The 22,049-nt window shown below is 41.9% G+C and overlaps 1 protein-coding gene across 7 annotated transcripts in view; it reads left to right on the forward strand.

Moving 5' to 3' along the window:
* The first annotated feature begins 733 nt into the window (after positions 1 to 733).
* The window catches only part of LOC148677385 (spermatogenesis-associated protein 16-like), a 34,955-nt gene continuing 13,639 nt past the window's right edge, over positions 734 to 22,049 (forward strand). For 2 of the 7 annotated variants that reach the window (XM_088621780.1, XM_088621787.1), the window contains exons 1-6: positions 1,436 to 1,586; positions 1,939 to 2,440; positions 4,975 to 5,120; positions 9,836 to 9,925; positions 17,402 to 17,486; positions 21,760 to 21,907. In XM_088621780.1, coding sequence (XP_088477906.1) covers positions 1,480 to 1,586; positions 1,939 to 2,440; positions 4,975 to 5,120; positions 9,836 to 9,925; positions 17,402 to 17,486; positions 21,760 to 21,907 — 1,078 coding nt within the window. In that variant the 5' untranslated portion in view covers positions 1,436 to 1,479. Of the gene's footprint in view, positions 1,046 to 1,246; positions 1,361 to 1,420; positions 1,587 to 1,938; positions 2,441 to 4,974; positions 5,121 to 9,835; positions 9,926 to 17,401; positions 17,487 to 21,759; positions 21,908 to 22,049 lie in introns of those variants that run through there. The other 5 variants (XM_088621795.1, XM_088621813.1, XM_088621823.1 and 2 more) reach the window with 5 other exon arrangements.

Below are 22,049 nucleotides of genomic sequence, written 5' to 3' on the forward strand. Positions count from 1 at the left end.
TGAAATTCTGCCTCAGCACAGACGTATTGAATTTGCACTGGGACACTACTGCTTATCACGCTGACAATGGAGAGGTTTTTGTGATTTAGTTGCGCGCCACTGGGCCAGGTTTCTTATTTTTCATTACTCGACTACGGTTTTACAGTTCGTCACTGCGGTCTGTTCTCACCGACAGGTGATTGTTTGTAGGTATACAACAATACGAGAAAAAGCAACATGTCAGGAAATGTAAAATTTATGAAAGTAAACGATGATGAAGTTTAGGGCCTGCCCCGATGCTCGTTCTTCCTAGCGCCATGGTTTCACAACAGTGCTTCCACCGCACAGTCCTCTGTTGTACCGCAGTATTTCACAGTAAACTTCCGCGAGAACCGGGGCGTACTCCACAGCACACTGGGCTGGGACCGAGGCGACCCAGCACACAGGTCACACCTGGTGCTCTTATCCAAATCATACCCCCTGGAAATCTGTATTCCCCTTCCTGCACAAAACTATCCGGGATAACTAAGGATATACAGTAGACAGCTCCTGCGTGCATGTTTGTACCTTTGCTTATTACGACACGGGTTAAAAAGGAGCCCGTCGTTTGTTGTTTATATGGAGCTGACAAACATTCGGGAGGGATGACAACAACCAAGTTCAATCAGACTCAGCTGTCAGTAATTAGCAATCGCTCCTGACAATCCATTCCTCTCCCAAACGTTATAAATACCTACGAGATCCCTATACCTCTCTCTTGCATCTCATCTCCACCTCTGTAGCTGCCCCTTGGTCACCCTGTATGGGGGGCTGGTCTCCTTGTCCTCTGGCCGGGAGGTCAGTCCTCAGCCAAGCGGGTTAAGCCACAATTTCGCTCCATGACGCTTTCATTTTGGGTATCGTCATTCCTAGTGAAATCGGTCGGTTTCAGGGTTTATTTGCTTCGTTTGCTAGGGATGGGATTAGAGTCATCTAAAACATTCTACCGCCATTGCATGATTGAAAGCTCGAGTTACATTTATTACACCTGACAGAGTCAAGGGGTATCTACAGACGATTTCTAAATGTGAGAACACGTAAAGCGCGGTATTTAACGCCTGACAATGTTATCGATACGTTATATGTACTCTTGTTTGTATTGTAAGTAAAGCACCTGACAGGGGAACCCGAAAGAAAGCACACGATGGCTCTGTGCATCTCTTGTCCTTATGTGTTACCTGTACTGTACATCGGGTGACTTGTGGACGATAGGAAAACATCATGCGTCCCTGAGATAAATGGGCGAGCGCCTTTCGGAGGGGGATACGGACTTCCAGGGGATTCTGAACTGGACACGACCGGGACAGTCTCCGGGAGAAGCGCCCTGGGGATGAGCCGATGGGTGAATGTGCAGTAAACCTTCACAGTGTCCGTCACACCAGTCACCCTGGGAGTGACAGGCCAGCGTGTTTCTCGGTTTATTTTTAAAGCACTGTTACTGTTACTGGGGCGGCTGGTGGAATGTTAGTTTTCGAATTGAGGCTCAGAAACTACGGAAAAAATACACAGTATTTCGGGGAGGTACAGTATAGTTGTTGCATCCTCGACGACATGATTACATCCGTCAGGTATGCGCTGTTAAGTGATGTTTTCGAGCCCTCCCTTTTAACAGACCCGTGAATTTATCGCTTTAGCAAAACTCTGAAGGGGATACACCAGCGTTAAGTGACGTCTTCGGGGCTGTGCCGTAGTTGTGACTTATTAGTTGAAGTATTAATTGTTTGTGTACGTTAGTGTTACTGTTAAACGTATTTAAATATTAAGAAAAGGCATAGCAGTGATCACTTTTAGCTGTGTTCATGTGTTCATCTTCTCTGTGATGTTTTTGTCATTTGAATACATACTATCGTGGGAATGGTGCAGGTTGTCGTCTTTTAATATTACATTTCTGACATACAATAGATTGGATACTTCTGCTAGACCAGGACGTGATCGGAGTCCAGCGCTGAGAGCCCAGTCGGGAGAGAGACCAGGGTCCAGAGATCCTTCAGCCCATTGGGCTGCAGCTGCAAAACGGATGAAACGATTTGCCAGCTGCAGGAGGAGGAGGAGGCGATCCGGAGAGGTGAGGCTCACGGGCAGGAGGAAGAGCCCGGAGATGCCGCCAAGGGGCAGCAAGGCCAGCAGGAGGCTGGGACATGATCCCGCCCCTCCTTCTCTTCCTCGGATCCCTCTGAAAATCCTGGTGGAGGTGGAGACGAGGCTCGTCTACTGCGAAGGGCCGGCCATCGCCCCGAAGTCCCGGAGGCCCCCAGCCTCCCCGGGCTGGCAGGGGGTCTGTCAGGCCCCTGCGCTCGGACACGGCCCGGGCGCCCTGCCTCCCCTGGACAGGTGGCTGGTCGTGGCCCTGCGCGACGCCGAGGCGCAATACCGCCAGAGGCAGTACAGCGCTGCGGCTCGCCGCCTCACGGCCGCGCTGGAGGTAGGCGTTTGCATCGCAATATTCTGTCGTGCTGTTATTTGCTTTCCGGTCGTGGAACACTTTAAGTCATTCAGAGTTGGGCTTAGAGCTACGGTAGAGCGTGCCTTTTCCTTAGCAACTTAAACCCCCTAGCAACCTCCAAAAGAAGCGCAATGTTAGATTTACTATTATGATCCCTGTGCATTCACCCATTCCTCCCACAGTCCGAAGACATACTGTACCTGTACTGCTAGTTTAATTGGATTCTGGGAAACAAGGCCCTGGTGCGAGTGTGTGCATCTGCCCTGCGATGGACTGGCGTCCCAGCCAGGCTGTGTCCTGCCTTCTCCGCTTGCTTGGTGGGACAGGATCCGGCTCACCCGTGGCCCTGTATCGGATACAGTGGTTCGAGAACAGATGGATGTGTTGCAGTATATACTGTATTACTTCTCCCTCTTGGAGAGCCTTGTTTTGAGTGAGATACCTGCTCCCTGGTTATCAAGTCTCTCCTAGGCAATACCTTGGCGATGCAGTACGTTATATTATATTGGTAATCGGCACATTGATGTATAATACATACTCCTTTGTGCTCGAGATGTAGAATAAAATACATACCTGGATCCTTCACCACTTGGAAAAACAAACTGTACATATTTTATAAAGTGTGGAAGCTCTTTGAAAACCCTGTTCCCACTGAACTATGCAAGTGCTGTTGATGTGTTGATGGGTATACAGTAGCTTACTTGCAAGGGAAAGTTTATAATCCTGAAATTCAATACTGTGTGCTCATGTGGCTGATTCTGACTGTCTGTTGCAGGGTGGTGCCAGAACTCTTGTTCTTGTTCATGTAGATGTACAGGATAATCTGGCGCTGACTTGCGATTTAGGCAGGTACAGTACAGGGCTTTGCAAATGTATTCAGATGCTCACACAGTTTTTACCTTTTCTTGCTTAAAAGCATGCAGTTATGGCACTTTTTAAAATAGCAGTTAATTGTTAAACACCAGTCACTCTACGTCACTCGTCACTTCCTACAATAGGTCAGGCACTGAATTTCAAGCAAGAATTCAAGACCAAGGAGCTTTCAAAACTACTCGGAGACAAATTCTAGAAAATAATAGATCAGAAGGTTTAAAAAAAATTCAAGAACACTGAATTTCCCTTTTGAGCACAGTGAAAATGATCATTAAGAAGTGGAGGGTGTGTCTTACCAGCCAGCCGTTTCTGACTGAGAGGGAACTGGTCAGGGACACAGATGTGAGGCCAGTAGTGACTTTGAAAGAGCTAAGGAGCTGAGGAGAGAAGTGCCTGAGTCAATAATATCCCAGTTTCTCCCCAAGGCTGGCCTGTGTTTCCATCTCTGTTCTCACTTTCAGTTTGCAACAAAGCATGAAAGTGATGCTGCCAACATTTCAATAAAAGATTGTGGTCAGACAACACAAAACTGGAACATTTTGGCCTAAAGTCAAAGTTTTACATATGACATAAGCCCAACATAGCGCACCAGTCAGTAAGTTATGTTTTAGTTCTTTCATAGTAATTTTACATAACGGGACAACATGGAAATCTAAATAATTTTACAAGGCACTTTGTTTAATTTTTTCACTTTCATGTTTACACTACATGTTACTTTTCCCATGTTTTATATTTTGAAGTACATTTTATACATGCCATATGTCTGGTGGCCTATCTGTGCAGTTAGAGTAGCATCGCTGTTGAGAGACACATGTCTGTCTGTGCTGTGGTTTGCACTGTCCAGTTGTGAGCAGCAGAGTAGGAGTGCCATTCACTGTACACCCACATTATTTCCCATCTAAGAGTAATGACGTTTCTGAGGAAGCAGGTAAGTGCAGATTTAGAAAAGGTTCAAAATTCACTCCAGGCAGTAAAACTCCATCGATGTGACGGGTATTTCATACTTTTGTGGATTGGAATAAGACCTTTTAAAAGCTACACGTTTTAGAGAGCTAAGAGAAATACATGATCCAGATTACTTTTGTTCAGCGGCTGAATGGAACAGAAGCTGTCTCAGGCGTTGGAAATCTGAGAGCAAGCCAGCAGGCGCGTGCTCATCTCTTCAGACTGGTATTGAACACGCTGGTGCTGGCCAGACAGCACTCCATTCATCGCTGTCTAGTTAGGGGAGTTTGTGTGGTAATAATGGGATAACACTGCAAGGATCAATAGAGATGGCTACATAATTAGTCCAAATGAGAATGAATATTAGTGCTAAACTTATGGATATTATTTAACGTTGCATTTCATAGTCGGCACTTCCTAATAGATCATCAGTTAGAAAAATGATAATCCAGAATTCAATTATATACATTTTAATTAATGTTACTTACAAACACCAGCCTTCTACTGAGCTTTCTTTCAAGCTAAGCTCAACAGAAAGATGCATCGTAGAAATAGAATTTACAACTCCTTCTTATTTTTGAGTACTTCAAACTACTAGATTTGGGTTTTTTCTCAGAAATGTACACCAGATGAGTTGGAAAGTAAATGTTGCAATGGGTCTGACAAAGGCGCTATTGTGTTGCTGCTCTCTATAGCTGTGCACGAGAGGAGCTGTGCTGGGAAGCCCCTTTGATGCTGGTTATGAAGATATTTGCAAGGTTGTCAGCTTCATTGAATCCAAGCTAGTTGCCTGTTACCTCAGAATGAAAAGACCTGACTTAGCACTTAATCACTCCCACAGGTAAGGACAGCAAGTCTCTGAATTATTTTTAGAGCAGGAGAGCTTTGCTTAAGCAATGATATCTGACACTGGAAGAACGAGTGCTAGATAATTAGGCATAGCTTCTTCCTTTGCCAAATGAGACAAAAGCTAAATGAACCATTATTACAGAGTGAATAGCATATTGAGTTGATTTTGTTCTTTCTTTATGTACTTTCTTGGTAGAATTGACTACTTTGTACAATGTTAATTGGCTGAAATGTAAAAGGGGTTTTAGAATAGGAATGGCTTTAGATTTAATTGCAAAATGTTCCTTGTTTGACTAACTAGCAACTGTTAGTCATTCAGCAGGACCTGTTGACCTGAGGTACAGTGGAAATAATTAACAGGTAGAGGAATTAGCTGAAAGCTATCACATTAATGCACAATACATGTTAAGTGGTTTCAAATACACACAACAGAAAAAATAAATGAGTAATTTCCCTGCCACCATGTGAAAGCAATTCTTAGATTTGAGTTTGTTGGTTAAAATTGATTATGACGATGATGTCAAAGCTGGCTTCAGAAAAACAACTTTTAGTATTTTGCACTTATTTCTAGAAATAAAAGCTGCTTGTGGGAATAGACTCTGGCTCCCCCGTCCATGTTTGGATAAAGCAGTTGGGGGGGGGGATGGAAGGCTGGAAATAAAAGCAGAAAGAGCAAATTTGCATATATCAAGTAATTACCAATATTACCTTTTTAAACAAGATCTTTGTAATCAAAGTCGAGCGTCTTGCACTACGGATCTGAAAGAATTTCACATACAATGGGAAAGACAATCGGCCATCAAGCCGAGAAGACTGGGACTCCTGCTGGTCTCGGAGGCCGTCGGGCTGAAACAGGGCTTTGCAGGAGGGTGCAATACGGCACAGAGCCTCAGGGCTCGACGTGCTCTCCCCCTGCCCGTCCCCAGAAGGCACAGGGCACTGCAGGAGCTTTTCAGAAGATGCTGGTTTACATAAGGATGCTGAGGAAATGAAGCCAGTTTATTCCTTGGGGCTGTTATATTTACTGACTGTCCTTCACAGTCCTTAATTACCGGCGCGCATCAATACTTTAACACTTAATGTCAAAAGTAAACGGCTGTGAGAAGAATTCTTAATTAAAGTGGGAAGAAGAAAGAGCCTCGGAGTGGCAGATGCAGATCCATGACTGCCCCTGTACTATGGGACTGAGTATTTGTGGTGTAAGATTATATATTGGGGTTACAGGAATGCAGAAATTCATGTCTTTTCTGAACATTCAGACTTCAGTCCCCTCATGACCTGTTTAAGTCTTTCTTAAACTTGTCTTACTAATGGAATAAAATTTAATGTTTTGTTAACCATATCAATTAATCCCAGGCTTATGAGCATCTCCTTTAAAAACCACTAGAATTAGTGTCCACTGCAGGAGTGCTCATTTCTCACACAGTAACTTGAAGCAGATGAGAAATGGAATGATCAAGATTATTATTACTGCCTTGTCTTTTTAATCACTGTTACCTTAGCAGATGTTTTTCTCCTGAGTATCTTAGTGTTGCGTATACAAAAGAAATATGTTGCAGGGAAGTACAATGGAATAAATTAAGTGCAATTAGAGGTCACAATGCATTGTAAATAAGAAAAGTGTTTCTTAAAGATGTTTCAGGCTCTGAAAGCACCTGTGACATACATTTTAGAGTCTCACTCAAAGGGTTTGTCACTACTGTGGCAGAGCCTGACATACTGTACCAGCATGTAGAGGATGACACAAGGCCAAAAAAAGTTAACGCCTGTTCTGTGGGCTGCAGGTAAAGAGATTATTTACTCAGTATTTGCCATTTGCCTATACAGTGTATAGTTCCCCACAAAACAGCCTGGATAAAAATACCACACATCCCTGCTCTTTGAACTGTGCATGTTGACAGTGTTTGTTTTGTGTTTTTGCACTGCTTCTGTAGGTTAGAGAATCTAACATTGTTTTCAGACTGTCGCTGTCTTGTCACAACATAAACCTCTGAAATTCTCATCTGCAAACTAACATTTAAAGACTGTTGTTCTGACTGCCAGGGTTGAAATTCTTTTTTTTTTTCTTTCAACTGTCTGCAATGTTTTAAAAAAAATATCAGGTAAGTGTTGGGGTCGAGTGATTAAAATTCATGTGTATCTGAAACACTTCATTCTGAACCTTCACGTTTGCTGGACATCTCTCTTGCTTGTTTAAATGTGATTGCTGAATGGATGTGTGGAGTGTCTTCATTTAGTCCTGAAGACTTCAGCAGTCCAGTACTGGGCTAATCTACAAGATTGCTAGTAAATCCCCAGACTGTCAGAAATTGGGGAGTGTTGTTTCTCTTTTTAAAATTGTTATTCAGAGCCTTTGGGCTTTTTTAGAGACAATAACAGCTTTCAAAAGAGATAAATACATTTTTACTTAAAATTACTGTAGTTAGTTTTCTATTTATTTTTAAATGACTGATTTAGATTAGTTTTCTTCTCAAAACCTAAGGGAGAAAAGAAAGGAAATAAACACTGCATTCTCTCTAAACTGCACCATCAGACTTTAATAAATATTTATTACCTTGACGGAGAGAAGGAAAAGGAGGGTGATATAGTCTTTTGCATGTATTTAAATTTTTAATAACATATAGGAGTGGATTGATTTTGCTCTTAAAATTTAAAAGAGGGCTTTGGTTTTGATAAAACGGAGATCATTATTTATCATGTAGAGGTGCGGACTTTACAATGTACAGAATTAGTTAGAAAACCTTGTTCACGAGATATAAAAATAATTCCTGAAACCCCATCAAGTCCTTGGAAAACCCCAGGAACATTAAAAATAAAAACTGTACTTAAAAGCAGTGTAGTCAACTAAACGGTGGCCATTAAATAAGGCTGGTGGATTAATGGGTGTAATTATTTGTATCACTTAAAGAGTCTACTCCCTTTGTGATAATTGTTTCCATTAGGATGAAATAGGAGGGCCATCAGCCACCACTCTCAAGGATGCTGCTGAGGAAAACATGTTACATAGGCCCATTTTATTTTTCTTAAGATGAAATATTTTCACGTTGATATGCTGACAGTGGAAATGAATTGTGTTCTCCTCCGATGTGGAAGCCAGAGCGTTGTCAGAGCAGATTGGGAGAGTGTCCTTCGCCACACGAACAGGACATCGGCGAGGTCACGGTGCCGCCTGCCTCGTATGACAGCAGCTTGGGGTCATGCTCAGGTCACGCCCAGGCAGCCACTATACTGACAAGTGGGTCAGCAGGTCCTCCTGAGTGGCTCGACCCACAGAGCAGCTCGTTGTGGGAGCAGGGCGAGTCCTGCAGCCCAGGCAGCTCCAGTTTTGGTCTGGGACTCCCCGGGCAGCAGGGTACATCTGACCGAGCACCCCAGGAGAGGGAGGGCTCTAGCCAGCTAGGGTCTTTTTGGATTGCCCAGTGCCCGTGACCCTCCAGGCCTTTCTGGACAGGTGTGAGCCCTCAGCTCTGCCAGGGAGCGCTAGACAGTGGGTGCCAACTCCCCAGTGAGTCCCTAGGCTCTCCCTGTGAGAAGAAGCGCAGGTGGGCAGGACAGGTGCTCACTCTGAGCCCGTGCAGACATGCCTTTAACAAGTGGGGGCTCTGAAGATAACGGGTCTGTGCTTTACTGCCCCGGCAGAAGGAGCATGACAGAAAACAGGATGTTTTTGTACATTACAGGGCTCATGTTTACCACTGGTGAAGTCCCACTTGTATAAATGACTTAGAAAACCTGTGCAGGGAAAGACAAAGTGCCTGTAAATAGACCAAAAGCAGGAAAGAGGGAATTAGCTCTTATTACCACATTGCTGAATTTTCCCCACTGTCTGGAATGTATTTGCTGCACCAAACAAATGTTTGAGTCTTTTTAATTAACCATACCAGCATTATAATGAGCATGCTGAAGACATTGTGCACATGCAATTAATTTGCTGGTTGTCTTTTCTTTGAGGGTGGATACAGATTGAAGTGGGTGCAGAAACGGCGCATGTTAATAGAACTCTGGGACAAGGACTAGAGAACACAAATTGATGGTGCTTCAGATTTCAGCACAGTACTTGGCAAGCTGCTGAATAGCATTTTATTCATTTGTACTTGCTGATTAAATCGGCTCTTTTTCACAATAAAATGTTTTCCTGGGTAGAATGTTCCCTGAATTTAAATATCAAAACTCAGAAACACTGAAGACTTGTTTTACTTACCACAAACTATCAGGCAGTGGTCTAGCTTGATACACCTCCTTGCCAAAACATGACTGGACATCCGCATGAGACACAGCCATGATATTGCACCTGGCAGCCACTGCTTGTATACTCCTGAGGCTGTCTGAGCTGTTGCACCAGTGCCACGAGCTCCGGGACATTCTTCTAAACCAGGCTACTTTCACACATCACAGCAGTGAGGGAAAGGCCTTGTCTGCTACTTCTTTACATTCATCAGGACTCATAGGACATTCCATATGCGTACTGGCCATTCCCTCTACCTTGGACAGGAGGGGTGACTCATACCGAACTGACCTGTGTCTAGTATTTTGGCAGGGCGTGTTGGTGGAGATGTGAGACAATCAGCCTGGCAGACACTGCTCATATACTCCTAAGGCTGCCTGAACTGTTGCCTCACAAATCCCACACTGAGGCTGGCCAGGGCCTCCTTATCTGCTACCTTTACAATCAGGGATAATGTTTATTCTCCATCTTCTTTGTCAAAGGAACATATGGTTAAATCCCACGGATTTCCACAACCATCTTCAGCAGGCAGCGGTGTTTCGATTCCTGGGACGCTTCTCTGAGGCTGGAAGGTAAGAGGGTGTTTTTTCAGTGCAGGGAATGTTCTGTTAAAGATTTATTTTGTTTTTTAGAAATGAAGACAGAGCACCTCATGTGCCTTGCTAATAAATAAAGTTGTTAGTGGTTCATGCCTCAAGCAATTTAGGAAAATGCAGCTCAGTATTGCAGGCTGTCAGAATGACATTGGGAAGTTAACACTTTTCCATATTTAAGGAAAAATATGCTCACAGAAACACAGTACAAATGTTGAAGGGCACATACAAGAGGGGAATAGAGCAATCAAGTTCATAATTAGATTGGAATTTAATGTTGCTGTTATGTGATACTATAAGCAATCATTTCCTACAGATAAACTCCAGGCTTTAGCGTTGTTAATGTCCCATTTGTATTCTAATGATATGATTATATATTGTATGTATGCTAACCAGGAGTACTTTTAATGTGACACCTTCATTTATTATTGAATTTTAATTTAAATATTCAAGAGTCATTCAGCACCACTGTTTTCCTTATAGGCAGCTTCTTTTGCATTCAAAAAATCAATCCGACTACACGAAGATATTTAAGCACTAAACTGAGTAATCTGGCTGGGAGAAAAAGAGATTTAAAATGAATAAGATTTGAAAGGGCAAAACTGGTAAATGGATGCTGAAACCTGGGTCTCAGCTAGAAAATCCTTTGATATATACTAATCTCAGGCAGAGGCTACAAAGGCAAACATCTGCCTGTGTTCTTAAGGGCAGAGGGAGATGACACAGCATTGCCATAATCACACCGATACTAAGAATATCATTTTTTGATGTTTCACACACATTTAAATAGGCTACCAGAATAGTCCGTTTTTATGGTAACATTGTTTTCCCACATTCTTAGTATGCATTAAGGTGGATCTTTGAAAAAGAAAAGCCGAACGCAAGCAGCAATCACACGTAGTATTATTTTTAGTACATGACTAAGAAGAAGTCATTTTTTATTAATAGTTGTCCTGTGGGTGTTTTAATTATGTGCAAACATGACTACAAAGGTGTTGTCATCATCTTACTGGACATAACAAATTGTGTAGACACTTTCAACCAACTTAAAAGAAAAATGCTGTTAACATGACAACATTTGTGTCTAAGCAATTAGAATAACTTAAAAGAATGTGTTTTGAGGCTGTGAATTCTTTATGATGAAACAAAATGATTTATTCTGCACAAAATCCTGGTATAATAGTTTTTAAGAGCAAATTCACTGACAGGTCTACCTTAATCTTTTATATTCACAACCAGACAAATAGGCTGTCTGCTTCACTATGTACAAGTTCTGTCTGTTCACTCCTGGCTGGGGACATCAGGCTGATCACAGGAGTGGTGCAGTACTGATGTGTGGTGTGCATTCTCCTAAACTTAATAATATTATCAATAACCTAAAAGAATTTTGACTTCATTTTGACTCTGATACTAGTAAGTGGTTTTACAACTACAAGTTGCGGAAGTTAAAAAACCTTCTGCTGAGTATCGGACCTAGCTGTGGTTCAGAACAAGGTACTGGTCTGAGCATCAGACCTGGCTGGGGTTCAGAACAAGGTACTGGTCTGAGCATCAGACCTGGCTGGGGTTCAGAAAAAGGAACTGGTCTGAGCTTCAGACCTGGCTGGGGTTCAGAACAAGGTACTGGTCTGAGCTTCAGACCTGGCTGGGGTTCAGAACAAGGTACTGGTCTGAGCATCAGACCTGGCTGGGGTTCAGAACAAGATATGGGTTCGGCAGCTCTCCATCCAACCTAAAAGAATTTGAAAGCGATAAAGCCTGTTATGAAACCTCTTAAATGGGGATGAGCAAAGGTAAAGCAGCACATTTTCAATCAGATGTGACGGAACTCTTGTGAAGCTTTCTGGTTATGCCTACAGAGTAGTTTTCTACGGCAACAGGATTGTCACAAAATGAAACCCACGCTGCAAAGGAAAAAATCCCAAGCTCTGTATACACACTCTCGGCCAGTGTGTATTGAGAAAACAGCATCAGGTTTAATTATTGCTATGAACTAGATTGTTTTAAAAAAATTGAAATATATTTTTAATAATTTCCGATTTTTAAAGGAACATTGATTTGTCCTTTTGGATGCTGTGTAAACATTGGGCTTAAGATGCACTTAACAAAGCTTTAAAGCTGTTGGAACTACTGAATGTGAGCTGTTTAGTCATTCCTGCTTCTGAAAACACTTGAAATCTATATTATCTAGTTTCAATCTGCAGCTCAACATTCCTCATGAATGAACAATGTGCCACAAACGAATCCACAATAAACCTTAGATATTTGCTATGACTTCTTCATGTTGGTTAAAATTCAACATCAATCATAACACTTTATTCTGAAGCTTAGAAAAACAAAATAAAGCCACATGTTTTCCATGTGATTGGTTTGGTGTTCACTGTGTTACCAGCACAGCTGCATTCTTCAGGTGTTTCAGGAGTTTTAAAAATAGTTTTTCCATCATGATGGAAAAGCACATCAAAATATGATTCCAATCTTGTGCTTGTGCAGATTTTGGCCAACCACATTAATTACTTGACTTGAAAGTTAAACTTCTGTGTAATGCCAAACAAAAAATACAAGGGAATTACAAAAGACTATGGTAAAATAATGGCTTAGGCAGCTATATCCCAAATGAAATTGATCATTGATCGCTGTAAAGTCATATTCATTTAGGATGGAGAATATGAAACACTTCTTTACACAGGGAGTTGTGGGTGTTTGGAACTTGCTTCCCTGCCAGGTGGTTAAGGCCCAAGTTCCTGGCTCCTTCAGGAAGCAGCAGGATGGAGTTTCAGATCCACTTAGCTTGGATTGTTTACAACCTTCCTTATACTCTTGTGTTTTGTAAATTTCCAATATTAAATTTGGATTCCATTTGCCTTAACTAGGGTTGTCGATATAACATCTTGAACTGCTCCAGGAGCACTGCTCAGGAGAACTGGAGAACTGCAGTTGAAAGTACTTTATGTTGGTCTTGGTGCTGTTTGATATAAATATGTACCTCAAGACTACATGTTTCTCTGTGATGTAACACAGAAACACCTCAAATATGTAATCTTATCTTAATACAAGCAGTTAATACTTGGCAGTTGTGAAGGTAAATTTGCATTGCAACAGAAAGGAAAAGAATATTACAGATGCCCTTATAACATCTGTCTCGAGCGCTTTCCCAGTTCAGATCTCTTCATTAAATTGAGAAGCTCCTATGCAGTTTTTCTGCCCTTCATACTGCTAATTTCCTGAAAAATGTGGACATTTAACTCCTAGAAGCTCCTGAAATGTTTGCTGGATCTTTCATTTTGCTATGTGCCAAAGCTCATACATAATATGTAGAACTTATTTTCACTTACCAGTAGATAAGTCCATTTTTATCACTCAGTGAAACGTAGCAAACAGTAGGAAAGGTGCAGTCTTGTATGAGGAGATACCTCCATTCCTCCTTAGCTATGTGACACAGCCTTGATGGAGACTGGAATTGCGGATAAGAAGACATAAGGAAACAAAATGAAAAAGGGATGCACTCCAAAATAAAATGTATATTCTCAAAATCAAATATTTTTATTGCTATATTACCATATGACAGGCATGCAGGCAGAACACTGGAGCCAATGCAAGAGCCTGATGTTTTTACCACTTTACTTGGGCTCCTGAATGTAAACTTTAGTTATGTTTTGGTCTGGATCCCTGTTATTCTATCCGAGTCTGCGTGGTTGACTTTTTGGGAGTTCTGTGTTATTCTGGGCCATGGGCACGTGATCTTGCTCAGTGTAAGGGGGTACAACAGCAGACTGGTGCACAACCAGTGGCATCGACAGTAACAGAACTCCTCAAGTAACTGTGGGTGTTGTCTTGCACCAGTCCTGTTTTACGATGAAAACATGAACCTGCTGCAGCAGCCAGAGTCAGGGTATGGTGCACAGAGGAGTATCTGAACGAGGGAATACACTCTCCTCCTGACAGGTGCTGCGTTGGTACTGCAGCCCATCACCAGGAGAAGAGGCACTGGATTATGAGCCCGCTGTCTGGGTTTGTAATGAGTGTCATCTGCAAGCAGCTCTGGACACCTCCAGCTGTTGTTTTTTTCACTACTGGGGTCCATAATTGTCTGTCACATTCTAAATGATGTCTGTGCACACGTCCTCTAATGAAACTTTTCAGTCCGCAGTCGCCAAAGAGCTACTGCTGTCAGTTCTGTTATTATCTTGATATGAAGTCCCCTACTGAGAAATCGCTCTCCAGCTCAGCACTCATGTGGGTTTATCCCTTTGACATATATCTTACTGTTCTACACCCCCATGTGGCCAGAGCCAGAGAAATAACAAGAACTTTAAAATTAACTCAACTCCCTCACTGCACATTGAATTTAACTTTGTCATAGTGACTGCCACCACTGACATGAAAGTGATTTATTTTTGAAGGCACACAAAAAAAGAAAAGATTTGTCCAGAGCTGGGGCAGCCACAGGATTGTTTTCAACATTTCTATCCATTTTCTGAGAGCTTCAAACAACATCTGCTTTCCCTCTTGTCACTCGATAGAAAGGGCTTTCATGTACCAGAAGTATTGACTATTATTACCCTTTTACCCAAGGCACAGAGAAAGGGATTAAGTTATCAATTTACATTATTGGCAGGGTCTTTTATAGTTCTGTGCAAGTGTAGTGCACTAGTGCCGTGACAAGATTTTAAATGGCATAAAAACAATGTTTGGGGCTTTTCTGTTGAACAAAGATAACTGCTGCAGCTTCCACTTGTTTAGCATGTGCAGGTGAAAGCTAGGCTAGGCATCTTTTATTTTGAACATTTGCTAATTTCAGTATGGATTGCAATCAGTATATAACCAATTTAACTCGCACACTATGATAGCAGTATATTGATTTTTTTTCATGTAGTTTTACACATGGTGCAATGTTGTTTCTGAAGAAGAGTTTATACATTTGCACAGAATAACCTGCTGACTCCTTCAGCTGACACTTCGCTGAGAAGAGCTTGAGAGAAGAAGTAATGTGTATTTTCCCTGACAAGACACTGGCAGCCTCTGACGAATGGCTTAGCTCCCCAGCTGAGCTGACAGGCAAAGGGTTAAAATAAGTCAAGGTTGTGAAATTTCTGTAAAACAAAAATGTCATTTCTTTAATGATTTCATAAGTCTTCCAGAAACCAGGTGTTCATCTTTCAGCATATAATAAGAATGGGGGGATAAGATAATGGAATTATACTTGCATGTATTGTACGTACTTTGAGATTCAAGAAAAAACACACTGCTTTCAGATGATAGAAATTCGATAATGAAACTGTTGTATAACGATAGTCATGGTGTAAGGTCCTTAACATCCGTCCATTTTCTAATGGCTTTATTCAGTTCAGGGCCTCTGGGAAGCAAACACTGGGCACAAGGCAGGATACACCCTGGACGAGACACCAGTCCATCACAGGGCACACACACATTCACACACTCACACCAGGGCCAGTTTGCTCATGAGCCAATTAAACTGCACATACAGGGAGCACATACAAACTCCACGCAGGTAGCATCCCAGAGACTGATCCCAGAGCCCAGTGCTGCAAGGGCAAATGGAGAGAATTGATCTGTCTTTCTTAAATCCAGTGTAGTTAGCAGGTTTGAGCCGGACAATGTTATCAATACCTCTTCACACATTGGAGAAATAAATGCTTATGAAGTAACAGGAGCAGAATAAGAGAGCAGTGCACCCGGAAAGTGTTGTTCTTGTAACTCTGTTTGCTACAAGTTGGCTCTGAAAGCTGCATTAACATTACAGCCTCCCTTGGGGGTCAGGCAAGAGGTCATGGCAGTGCAGTAATAATGATAATAATAATAATAATAATAATTGCTTACACTTATATAGCGCTTTTCTGGACACTCCACTCAAAGCGCTTCACAGGTAATGGGGACTCCCCTCCACCACCACCAATGTGCAGCATCCACAGCAGAGCTGTATTAATGGAGGCAGAATCCCGCACAACTGCATGACAGTCTCTTGGAAATGCAAAAGAGTTTTGTTTCTTTTGCAGGTGACGTTCGTTTCTGGTGGCTTCTGGTGTGCGTCACTCTGCGCAGGGACAGAGGTGTGCAGCAGTGTGGGTGCTGTGACTCATAATGAACATGTTTACCCTCTGAGCTTCTATCTGTACCCATGGCTAATGGAAAGAGTGGGCAGGCACCACTAGATAAGGATCTCAAATAACTTCATTGATCTAACTGAAAACAAAGGTCTACTGCGCTGACCTTCTGTGAGCTTGACAAGCACTGCGAGGAACTGGGATTCCAGACCTGGCTGTGGAGGGAACACATGTTCCACATTCCGGGTGACTTCCAGCAGACTCAACTTCACTGCTCAGTTGTCGCTTTAGAAAAAGTTGTCCATGGGTCCCATAAAACACAGCAAGACCTGCTGAATACTAAATGATATCATTGGTTCCTCTTTTTTGCTTTTCTTCAAATATGCCCTCGAGGAATTCGATCGATAACCAGTCCGGCAACGGTGATGACATCACCAGCCATGTCCATAACATTAATCTTCCTCCCCTCCTGCAGAGACTCGTGCAGAGATAGGGTGTGTCTTTTTGGATCATTCATTAACTGGAGGTTAAAATGTTGACTAATTGCCTGGATTACTGTTAACTGATTTCAGCAAGGACCTTTTTTGGCAGCAGCTACTGGGTGCTATGGATTGAGCTGCCTGGTCAAATCTGGAGCAATGAGACCTGGTGTGGGTTGTGCCCGCTGGGCAGAGATTAAGCCTGAAAGGGATATATCTCAACAGGATGGAAAGTGAGCTTTATAAATACAGAGCAATGTTTAACTGTAATTTCCCAGCCTAGTGTTATGTACAGAATGAGAACAAATAGTACGCTGGCATCATTTTTCTGTATTTTAATATAAATATGGCATAGCCTGTCTTAGTGCAAGCCCTCCGTCATGACTGACAGAACAGAAGGCTGCTGTATCTTTGTCCTTCAAGTGTTTAACATGACACTGGTGGCATCTGCTATTATCATGTTGCAAGCCGACATCTCTTTAAGCCCAGAAGCAAAAATTGTATTAAATAAAAATGTTCCCTGTGGCAGGAAGCCAGGTCATTTATTTTTCTTTGACGACGATGTAACCCATCATCATAGTAGAATAGGAAACAATAAAGGACTGACTTTTTTTTGCAAATAGGACTGTAGATTCCCTAGATAACACAAAGTATATGTAGATAAAAGTGCATAACTTTTTTTGCAGAATCCTGTGTTTAGTTATTGTTTGCCTTCCAGATAAACACAAGTGATGACATAACACAATATTTTTTGTACGCACTAATCTAAACAAACCAGTTACACTTTTTGAGTCTGTGGTTTTCCTACTATTGAATATGTGCCTTTTCTTGAACCTTCCCTCAGCAAAAGGGATGTTACATCTTGATGGAGAGTGTCTGAGACTGTCTGCCTACTCTGTCCTTGTCATTAGGAGTGCCATGATTGCTGACTACATGTACTGGCTGTCCGGAGGCAGTGAACAGCATATAAGCAAGCTCATCAAACTGTATTGGCAGGTGAGAATTAATGACCACTGGAGCAGGGAGGGGCCCGTCTCACAATCAGACCTCAAATGAAGGATTATTGCTTAAAAGACTGCCGACTGAGGTAGCTCTTAGCATATCAATCAGCCAGACCACTGCATAGCAGTAAGCCATTTATAATGAACTAGGTGGAATTCTTTCTGTGCTGCTGCCTGGGTTTAACACTTTATTTCCAGGGATTCATTGTTTCTGCTTTTTTTAACTTGTTGGAAAGCAAAATTATTTTTCCTAATAGTCCGAAAAACAGGTCTCCTCCTGTATGAGGTCGAAAAGTTTAAAATGGGTGTTTATAAAGATGGGGTTGATGAGCCTCGGTCACTGTGCATGAACCTAGATGGTCTTTGCACCCCCTGTGTTTTTATTCAGGCTCAATAGCCAGAGGTTGAAGGAAGATCTCCAAAAGATTTTTGGTGATGAAACAGGAGCAAAACTGAACCCTCCCCCCTTTTTTGTTAAGTTATTCTTGTTGAAAGGCTCCGTCTCCAGCTGGAGCTCATCTGTCACGAGCGTGTGCACCGTGGGCTGGCACTTGCAGACCAGTCTCCAAAACACAGCGCCTTGACTGATATGATCATGATGAAGTGAATTCATTTCTCCTGCTCCTAGTGGTGAAGGACAACATTTCAGTGGCTGTTATGTTGCACACATTCAAAGGCAAAAGTGTTTGCTCTCTGATCCCAAACTTGGGGAAAAAAATGAAAATGCAGAGGAATATAGAACTGGATTCATTTTATAAGTCAGAAAATTCAAATTTAAAAACATGCCATGAGAAAAAGTTCTGATTTATGGGCTGTCAAGATGAGTATTTTATAGATAACCTTCCTGTCCAAAAGAAATAACACTTCATGTTAGATTCGATTGTAAATAATTTACAGCATTCAAAAAAGAAGCGGAAAAGTGACATGGATGCCACCAGTTCAAACTTACAAAAACCAAGCTGACATTGTGTTTATCAGTTTGTTAGATAATTAAATCTATAGAATTTTTTAACTTAATTTGCACTCTGTCAAGGTCAGACATAATTGATCTCCTCTGACTTTGTGATAAATTGGCTTCACAGTGTGATACTTTTTCCAGGCATTTTGCTATTATTTCCTCCTTTATTTTTGGAGTTGGCTGAAGTACATTAAATATTTTCCTTTACAAAATGCACCAATATTTATATGCATGTAAGCATTTTATTTGAACAGCATTATCCTAGTTAATTAGGTACATTTGGAAATTTTGTATTCTGAGTAATTATTTGGAAAGAATAAAAACTAAAAATATTGTTTTTATTGACTTTAAAAAGAAATCCAACACATTGTAGAAGTGAAGTCTGCTGACAGCTTCAGGGTTTGTTTGACAGGAGTTTGTTTAGTCATTTATTTTCTAGTTTCATTTCTCAATCTGTTTCATTTTTCAGTGTGCCTTCCACGATCACATTGTTTGTCTAACATACATATAACATTATTATACTATATATGATTTCTAGGAAGGTTTTGATCAGATTCAATATAAATAGGTAAATTAATTTAAAAAGGAATTTGAAGTAATGCATGCATATGTATTGAACAAACAGGAAACAGCAAGCCATCTTATTGGGCCAATGAAAGCTGTGGAGTTCCCCAAGAGTCCACGAGACCCAATGCTTTTACAGTTAGCAAACTGGTTGCAGATGATACAAAAATAATGGGAGTGGCAAACCCCGAAACAGTGAATGATCCCCGAATGATCCACTCAGGAAGCAGGCACATATACTGTTTGCATATCACATGGGTGAACCAGAACTGCAGGTAGATAATCATGATGGAATAAGAGTAGCAAACACATCATATAAATCTTAAATCAAGGGAAGTCATAACTAAAACTAAATCACAATATTTTGGTACTTTAGGCTTAGGTTTTATGCACTAGACCACAGGAAGGATATTATATTAGAAACAGTTCCAAAGAGCAGTGACACTTAAACATGTTAGCAATAGATTTTCATTCATAGACAATTTAAAGGAACTAAACCTATTCAGTCTAGAGCTAAGTAGAGTGAGATGGGATGTGATGAAAGATTTGTGTAAAATCGTGGGGGATATTGATATGATCAGACCATGGCACTATTACAGACTCAGTAGTGATAAAGGTGTATGGGTCATGAATGGAAACTAAAGGATGGAGAATAGGAAACCCAAATTGACACAAAGAGTTGTGGGTGTCAGACTTCTCAGCTGTGTGGTTGAGGCCCACAGTCTTGTGTTTTTTTCAAGAAGTCGCTGGACAAAATTTTAGATTCACTTATCTACTAAACTATGAAATGAGTAAGATGTCTTGAATGACCTCCTCTTGAGTGGAATCATTTGTATGCTATTAACATGTAGCTCAGGCTGGCCCAGGGTTTCACACTGCTGCAAGACAGGCTGTGGAGGACTTCCTGCTTTCCTGCGGACAGTCCCTAATACAGATGTGTGTTGTATGTCTTGTAGGAACAGCACTTAAGAAAATCTGGAATGAGGGAACAGTTCAGAAACATACAAGATAAAAAGAAAATTTTAAAAATGAAATGTTAAAAATAACATTGATGTAAAAAATCCAACTTCCATTCATAGTGATAAATCAGAGCAAACTGAAACCTTGAAAAGGATTTAAAAGTTTGTCCAGCATTTGTTTCCCAGCGTGCTCTGCGAGCCAGCTCGCTCAGACGCTCGGCGGGACAGCGGCTTTCTGACACAGCCAGATCCACGGCTCTCGTCGGCACCGGAGTCGTTAGCAAGGGCCGTGTGCCACAGGCAGCGTGCAGCAGTGTTGGTCACAGTGCTGAAGGGGGGCTTGAAATTTCATACTGCAGCTCACAACACTTTCACCCCCAAAGGATCCTAGCAGTAATGAGAACAGAGGTCAATAGCAGCACAATATTGAACTTTGTTTCTTTTTTATTTGCAGTTAAAAGTATTCCAGCCTTCCTTAACAGACAGTCCTGTGCCTATAAGATAAAAATGTACTCGGAAAAGTGCACCCGAGGAACTTTCAAGTGCAGTGCTATTGTCTAGGGTGTATACTTGCACTCAGAGCAGGAAGAGCAGGCCTGCAAGATTACATCAAAGAGCAGCACACCTTCCTGGCCACTTTCTCTATAATGGCCAGCACAGCTTTGGGTCTGATGTAATCTCGCTGTGGCACTTGGTTAATTTTCCAATTTAAATGCAGACACATACGTGATTCCAAAAGACAGAGAGATAAACATGCACCGTCAGACAGAATCCCCTCCCCTTGCACTATTGTAAGCTCTCTTTCAGACACACCAGCTGCTCTTTCTATTCCAGCACACAGGAGCTCCTCACCCTCACTGCTGTTGCTGGTGCCTGTACAGGGTCTCCTGAGTAGTCTTACTAATCCCAACCCTTGTTACCAGACTCTGGTCAGAGAGCTCTGCACGCTCATGGCTTTCTCCAAGAGCTAACCAATCCTTCTTTAGACATGTTTACCTAATAAGCAGGTCTGTAGTTTTGCAAACAGGGTTTTGTCTTTCTTTGTCAGTTTATGATTTCCGTTACTGCCTTCTAAGTATCAAAGCTAGGTATTTTTGGTTAATGAACCTGTGGTAAATAGCACATAACAGATCTTTTCCCAATAATTCTGCCTTAAAAAATGAGCCTCAACTCTGTACTGTTGTACCGCAATGCCAGTACAGTGCTTGGCTTCATGGGAATATGATTTACTACAGGGCTGAATACAGCTGGACACGATATATTAAAAAATGAGTGATATATGTATTTTTTAATATTGCAATGCTCAGTGGGCAGTAAAACGAAATTCAGCGACGGAGGCAGAAATGAGATTGCCATCATCTTATTGCGTATGTGCCACAGCTCATTCATTCTCATTTCCACCCCATTTGACCTTCGAACCCAGAAGTGAAATGTTGGGGCCATGAAGGACATATTAATGCACAGCTCTGACATTCCTGTTCAGAGGCTGGTTTTAAATTTATATAAGAAGAAGTTTTTCGATTAATACCACCATAGGACATTAGCCCTCTAATAATCATGGTATATCCAGAGGGCAACATCTTTTTATATTCTAATACTACCCTAGAAATGTAATGTTTCTTTTTAATTGTTCTGTGGTTGGAAAGCCTCAGTGGTGCTGTGTGTATTGTACTACAGTTGTTCAATCTGATTGGAGACAACCTTTTGACAATTGCTGAAAAAGACCAAAGAAGGTGTTTGCTGCTCTGAGATCTTTGAAAGTGACCCTGCTGTCCTTTCGCCGCCAGGCCATGCTGGAGGAGGCCGTGACAGCAGCAGAGGGCTTTACCGTCATGTACACTCCCTGCAGTGTGACCCCGGCGGACACGGACATCAGGGAGGTCACCGATGTCTTCAGCGGGCAGCACTCTGGATACACCTCCTACCTTTTCACAGGTACACACTGCCGCCCAGCCCTGACCAACAAGAACCAGGCGTGCAGCTGCAGTAACACAGCGAGGTCATGCAGCGCTGGAGCCTCAGTCTCTTAACCACTGAAGGCACCACAATGCTGTAAAGCCTATAAGCTTGTTTCTCT

This window comes from Lepisosteus platostomus, chromosome 2 (assembly GCF_059453375.1).
Source record: "Lepisosteus platostomus isolate fLepPlt1 chromosome 2, fLepPlt1.hap1, whole genome shotgun sequence".
Classification (NCBI taxonomy): Eukaryota; Metazoa; Chordata; class Actinopteri; order Semionotiformes; family Lepisosteidae; genus Lepisosteus; species Lepisosteus platostomus.